At 38.8% G+C, this 6818-nt stretch overlaps 1 protein-coding gene across 3 annotated transcripts; it reads left to right on the forward strand.

The window, feature by feature from the left end:
• The first annotated feature begins 2314 nt into the window (after nucleotides 1-2314).
• On the forward strand, nucleotides 2315-5875 carry LOC106339255 (peroxisomal membrane protein PMP22). Of its 3 annotated transcripts, none has more exons than XM_013778038.1 (8): nucleotides 2315-3671; nucleotides 3758-3856; nucleotides 3937-4038; nucleotides 4436-4511; nucleotides 4587-4657; nucleotides 4793-4878; nucleotides 4978-5057; nucleotides 5540-5875. In XM_013778038.1, the coding sequence occupies exons 1-7, from the start codon at nucleotides 3600-3602 to the stop codon at nucleotides 5027-5029; spliced, it is 558 nt and encodes a 185-aa protein (XP_013633492.1). In that variant the 5' UTR covers nucleotides 2315-3599; the 3' UTR covers nucleotides 5030-5057; nucleotides 5540-5875. The 3 variants fall into 3 exon arrangements, with proteins under 3 accessions (XP_013633492.1, XP_013633491.1, XP_013633490.1); XM_013778037.1 differs by lacking the exon at nucleotides 5540-5875 and adding an exon at nucleotides 5225-5434; XM_013778036.1 differs by lacking the exon at nucleotides 5540-5875 and having other exon boundaries at nucleotides 2317-2896; nucleotides 3018-3671; nucleotides 4978-5434.
• Nucleotides 5876-6818: the final 943 nt, after the last annotated feature.

A 6818-nucleotide genomic window follows, 5' to 3' on the forward strand; every position in this document is an offset into this window, starting at 1 on the left:
TGCAACGTTCAGAATGTGTCTGTGTTTCCTCTCCACACGACCATTTTGTTGTGGAGTGTTGACACAAGATGTTTGGTGAACTATACCCTTGTCTTTGAAATAAGACGAGAGTACTAAAAATTCTGTTCCATTGTCGCTGCGTACCATTCTTACCGGCTTGTTGAACTGCTTTTCTGTGTAAGCCAGGAACATCTTCAGCATTTGTTGGACTTCTGACTTTTCCAGAAGAAGAAACGTCCATATGGCCCTGGAGTAATCATCTACTATTGTGAGAAAATAGACAGCTCCACAAGAAGAAGGAACTCGGTAAGGACCCCAGAGATCAACATGAATAAGTGAAAAACATTCTGCTGTTTTATTCATACTTTCATAAAAAACTTCTCGAGTTTTCTTAGCTCTAAAACAAGTGTCACACGGACTTGAGCTAGCTGGTTTAGAAACAAATGATAAATCTGAAAACACTGAAAACGATGGATGGCCTAGACATTGATGCCACAAGACGTGATCAGATCCTCCGACTGCCCGATGACTCTTCGCCACGACCAAATCCGTAAAGTAATACACACCATTCCGTTCCTCACTGGCTCCAATCAGAGTCCTCGAAAAACGGTCCTGCAAAACACAGATTGTATCAGTGAAGTGAGCAAAACAGTTCGCTTGTTTTAAAAGCTTTGCAACTGATACCAAAGTGCAGTTCATATCAGGAACAAATAACACTCTCTGCAGTTTTATCTTATCAGATAAGGAAAACGTTCCCATTTTTACTGCAAAGGTTCTGTTTCCATCAGCAAACGAGATGGAACAAGGTGGAATCATCTCAATATCTGTTAACAAATCCGAGTTTCCCGTCATATGGTGCGAAGCACCTGTATCGAGAATGACATCACCCAAAATTCTCTTACCAGCCAACTTGTCAGAGGCTGTAACATTAGCCTTCTCCTGTATCATCTGAGTGAGCACTTTCCATTGTTCTGATGAGAGCTCCGGAAGGGTTGGAACTGAAGTGTTGAAGCTTGTGGCTTGAGCAACATTAGCCTGACCACGTCCTCGACCATTCGCGCCTCGTCCTCTTCCTTTGTTACCAGCTCCCTGACCACGACCACCACTTCGATCATTGTACCACTCAGGAAAGCCCACGATCTGCCAACAGTCACGCTTCTCGTGACCTGTGCGTCCACAGTGAGAGCAGAGAGGTCGAGAACGCAAGATCGAGTTGTCACCTTTGCTTGAGACAGAATCGCTTGGAGAGTCTTGTCGCGACGAAGCTGAATTTTGTCGAGCCACGAACCCTACTGCTTCCTGCTGTTGATCGCGACCTCGTGCAGTCTCCAGCCTCTGTTCTTCCCTCACCATTTTATTATAAATTTCACCAAGCGAAGGCAAAGGATCAAGCCCAATCACGTTTGTTGATATGTTCCCAAAACGTGAATCATCTAGCCCCATTACGAACTGGTGAATTTTCTCATGCTCTCTTTCTTTTGCCATAACCGCAGCTGCTCCACACGTACAAGCATGAATCGGTTGATACATCTGCAGCTCCTCCCACAACGTTGAGAGTTTGCCAAAATAGTCCAAAACGGACTGTCCATCTTGTCGACACGCCGCAAGTTGAGACTTGATTTGATGAACACGTACCGTGTTTCCCATGGAAAACCTTTGCTTCAGATCTTCCCACAACTGATGCGCATCCGTAACATACGTGACCGTGGAGCGTACCTTCGGTTTGATAGAAGCTCGTATCCACCCTACTATCATCGAGTTAACCGTCAGCCAGTTCTCCACATCCGGACTCGTCTCTTCTGGCTTCTTTAAGGTTCCCCTAATGAAACCCAATTTAAGCTTGGCTTGCAGAGCATTAACCATCTCTGAAGACCATTCATTGTAATTCACTCCGTTCAACTTGACAGAGCAAATCACGGCCCCTGGATTGTCGGAACCATACAACATGTAAGGTGAGCTTGACGTCGCTTCATCCTTCCTTTGAACAGCTACAGTATCAGCCATGACTCTCTACGCTAACAAGGAACGAAAGATCAGAGTTTCAGAATCTTCCGCTCTGATACCATGTAGATTTGTGTACTGTATGTGTGTTGTTCTATTAGAAAGCCAATGGCTGAGTATTTATACAACATGAGAGTCGACGTGATCTCCACGTAACAATAAGATTCACTCTAAGATTTAGCCTTATCTTGACTACCTATACGGACTTATCAACACTTTCGTGTAAATCCTATCATATACCCCCAATAATAGAGTATTTCTGGGATGTACCAATCTGAAATCCTTCTGTTTAATCTAAGTTCCGTCAAACAATTATTTAATAAAAGTATGTTTGGTGAGTGTTTTTAGAAGACGTTATTGGACGAGTTGCAAGAGTTTAGGTCTGAAAACGGGAAGAAAAGATTAATACTTTGGTCGGAACAGATGACCGGGAAGCTAAATCCTAGTTTTAGCCGCTTTAGTGCTGCGTGCTTGATTTCAGATGCTGCTCTTTGTGCTCCTCGTCTCTCTTTATACCCGGTGTCCCAAAATGCTTCTCGGACTTAACCTAGTTCGGCTGGGCCGAAGATGGTTTGGGCGAGATGCTATGGCCGAGGTGTCTTCTTTTTCCTGAGTTGGACCGGGAATCAATATCTATTGGACCTTGACAGGGGAGTCTAACTCTCCTCCAACATCATCTGCTAAGAAATACCGTCTGATTCATCTCAAGTACAGCAATTCTCCTTATGGAAGCAGTGTCTTGTACAGTCTACCTGAATCAAACACTCACTGGCACCATTCTGCAATAAAACCCAAGCCTGGTGAAATTCAAACTTTGTCATGGCTACTTCTGGTATGGGACTTTTCGTGTTTGATACTGTTAAAGAAGAGACCTTGCAACAGCAAAAAAAATCTGGTATGGCCAATTAACCTTATGCTGTGTTAAAGACGAAAATCTACAAAACTACGGCTCTTCTGAATTCTCTTATTGTTTGCTTTCTTCTTACTGGACTTGAGTTTCTACATAAATGTCACAGGTTTCTGGTTAGTCAGATGATTTGTAGGTTAATAAGATCCGATGAAGTCAAAGATATGACCAGGATGGCCTAGTGAGTAGTGAGAGAGATGCATCAAAAAGCAAGTAGGCAAGTCGCACCATAATCTCATAATTAGGTAGATCAATTATATTGGAGTGTACAATAATAACAAAATCTTCAAATAGACATGAACGACAATGACGCATGTTTTATGAATAGACAGACAATAGTTCTGGTAAGCATATGTCATCCAACCTAACCTGTCTGTAAGAACAAAACAGGCAATCAGATAACTACATGACAACTTGTGGACTAACACAAGAAATATGAGAGATGCAATTTCTTCAGGCACAGAGAAAAAATATTCCTGATTTAGGTGTTAGTTTATTTGTTTTGATATCCCATAAGTGAATCTCCACCTAACCCTTAAATATATTTGTTTTTGTTTAAATGAAGGCAACTAAAACATGATTAATTTCTTGTAATCAAATCTGGATCTCCTCCTAGTCTTCTTGTTCCTCAGCTTTTTCCTAGCTATCTTCTTCTACCTCTTTTTTGCGTTTTGACAATAATCTTCGGGCCATGTCTGATTATGCCAAAGACGCATGGCGGAAGTATCTGATTCAGCTCCAAGCTCACCCTTTACGAACCAAGGTCCTCACTTTTAAAAAACAATCAAAGATAAAGTTTTGTTTTTTTAGCTTTTCAACTCCTTGTTTGTTTGGTTTTTTGTGGGTCAGGCGATCACAGCTGGAGTTTTGGCAGGTTGCAGTGATGCCATAGCTCAGAAGATCGCTGGAGTTAAAAAGATTCAGTTCCGTAGATTGCTTCTCCTTATGGTTCGTTCCTACTCTCTTCTCCTCCTATGATTTCAACACCTTTTTCTTGTTTCTGAAAGTGATGATCATCATCTGTGTAGTTGTATGGGTTATGTTATGGTGGGCCATTTGCTCACTACTTCCACAAATTGATGGATGCTCTTTTCAAAGGCAAGAAGGACAACACAACTGTAGCCAAAAAGGTTTTTCCTTTCGCTTTCAAATGTTTTGTTCTCCTTCAGTACCAAACAAGCCTCCTCTTCTTCAATGCATTTCTTTTCATTAATAAATGGTGTGGTAACATACCTTCCTTTGGATGAATCTGATCATATGGGCACAAAGTTTATGTAAATGTTATTATTCAATGCTTCTTCCTTAGTTGATGTTGAGATATATGTGGATGTTCTGAAACCTTTTTTGCTGCATTATGAAGTTGAATGTGCTTGGAACTCTGAATTAGAGCTAGAAAGTCACCTCTTTTAGTTAAAAACTTACTTGTATAAAAAAAAAAAAAAAAAAAAAAAAACTTACTTGTATTCTAAGAGTACCACTTGCATCTCATGAACTTTATCATTTCTTAAGAAAAAATTGTTGGAGCAGGTTTTGCTGGAACAACTTACATCCTCTCCTTGGAACAACTTTCTTTTCATGTCTTACTATGGTTTAGTAGTTGAAGGTACAGTTACAATTCACTCCCTTTTTGTTTTTTTCTTTATAGTGGGAGTAAAATCTTTGCAATGTTTTTTAACAGGGAGGCCATGGAAGCTAGTGAAGCATAAAGTTGGGAAAGACTTCTCTACCATACAGTTTACAGCCTGGAAGGTAAAAGAAAACATAGTAACTTTTATATTTCAGTTACAAAACCTGAAAACATATACATTAATGTTGCATTTTGACATTGCTGTTCAATTTGGTAGTTCTGATTTTTTTTTTAAACATTTTGCATGTAACACAAAGTTCTGGCCTATTGTGGGATGGATTAATTATCAGTATGTACCTCTGCAATTCCGCGTCTTGTTCGGGAGCTTCATCGCCTCCTGCTGGTAAACAAATCTCTAATCTTTCTTTCACGTTTTGCTATTAACTTTCATGCCAAACTGATTTTCCTATAACATCCTAATCTCTTGGATATATACATTTAGGAGCATTTTCTTGAACCTGAAAGCGCGATCTGCAGTGATCAAGAACGCATAGAAACCTTAATCTGGAAGAACACAAGCATGTATGTTATGTATATTCAAATGCAATTCCTCTTTTTCCAAAAAAACATGTCTCTAGCCCTCTAAGTATACAACAAGAGAAGAAGCCACTCGTTGATTGCTTAAAGTAAAGACTGTTTTGGTTTATTATATGTCAAGAGAAAATAAGAACTAAATATGATGTTAACAGCTAGTAGTAGTAAGAAAGAGGATACGGCAGCGGAGACATGAATTAGGAACCTTAGACCGTCAAAATTAATGGAGATTGTTGAATCTGAGTTTGGTCGGCTCAAAGGAAGTGAACAAAACTCAATTGTAGAATATTTCAAAGGTGTTTATATTCATCCGATGAGATTGTTGATACATATTGAATGTTACTAGCAAAAGTTTTTCCAGATTACACTCAGTGGAGTCTCCTCTAATACACATCCCGTGGAGTTATTACCGAATCAGGCTGACTCACATCATTGATATTACAGTTCTTTTGTTTTGTCTGCTCTTGTAGAATCTTCTACACCCATTTTACCAGAACCTTTGGTCCATGGATATCGCTCTAAGAAGCAATTTTACCAATGCATTTCAAGGATGTTGCCCTCATCACAGAATGGTGCGCAGCAATGCAATACAGATCAAGGCTCTAGAGGAAAACTACAGATGTGACATCACTGGTCTTCCTCCTGGAAAGAAAGCTATTAGTAGAAAACTTAAATTCAATTCTGATGGAATACTTGGGCGCCACAAAACTCGTTTAGTTGTTCGTTGAAATCACCGGAAAGAAGGTACATATCTCAGTGAAACATTAGCTTCAGTTGCTAAAAGATCACCAATGTGCATACCACTAACTTAAGCAGGGATATTGGGATTAAGATCTTAATATACTCTCTCTGTTTCAATGAGATGTATGTTTTATTTTTGGGAAAATTGCCAAATATGACTCACAACTTGATTTCAAACACAAAGATTAACACAAACTTGAAACAAATGCAAAAGTAATCTAAAAGGCTATTGAAATTACAACCACCCCCTTGTGAACAAACAAAAAAACCGAAATTTTTTTACGTTTCTAACCCCCGTAAGTCGTCTGCCCAGACGACTTTCCAGTAAGTCGTCCAGACGACTTTCCAGGAAGTATTCCACACGATTTTCCAGTAAGTCGTCCAGACGACTTACCAGAAAGTCGTCCAGACGACTTATCTGGACTAGTTTTACTTAGAAATAATTTAAAAATTTTGTAAAAAATATTTTGATAAGCAAAAAATTGAAATCATGTAATTAACATATGTTTTAAGAGATATAAATTAAGATATAACAAAAGTTAATTGTTTTCAACATAGATGAGTGAAAGTAGTGAGTCATGATATTCTTTGGTTTAGGTTTTGCCAACATATGTTGTAGTATTGTATGTGTTTTTAGGGTTAGATTTCGGAATGCATAAATATTTTTTTGAAAACTTTAAAATTTACCTAAGTGTGTTTATTTATGTGTATAGTAAACACTATTTAAATATAACTAAAGGTTTATAACGTGGTTAGTTAGTTAATTTAGTCAATTTATTTTAGGGGTTAAATTTAGGGTCTGGGACCACTTACTAGTAAGTCGTCTGATTTACAGTATTCAACAGACAACTTACTAGTAAGTCGTCCAAACCGGACCAAACCTTTAATTTTACAATGTACTTTTAAACCTAACCGGATTATTTACCGGCCATATATAAGGTGTTTTTTTTTCACTGTTTATCGAAAAACAGAAGCCGTTTCTCTCAAAGGCGATTTCGAAGGCGATTT

Source organism: Brassica oleracea, chromosome C4 (assembly GCF_000695525.1).
Source record: "Brassica oleracea var. oleracea cultivar TO1000 chromosome C4, BOL, whole genome shotgun sequence".
Classification (NCBI taxonomy): domain Eukaryota; kingdom Viridiplantae; phylum Streptophyta; class Magnoliopsida; order Brassicales; family Brassicaceae; genus Brassica; species Brassica oleracea.

Coding starts and splice junctions, on each gene's coding strand:
- LOC106339255 (XM_013778038.1), top strand. CDS start 3,600: ATGTCTGATTATGCCAAAGACGCATGGCGGAAGTATCTGATTCAGCTC. Junction 3,857..3,936: donor GTAGATTGCTTCTCCTTATG/GTTCGTTCCTAC, acceptor TCATCTGTGTAG/TTGTATGGGTTATGTTATGG. Junction 4,879..4,977: donor AGCTTCATCGCCTCCTGCTG/GTAAACAAATCT, acceptor ATATACATTTAG/GAGCATTTTCTTGAACCTGA.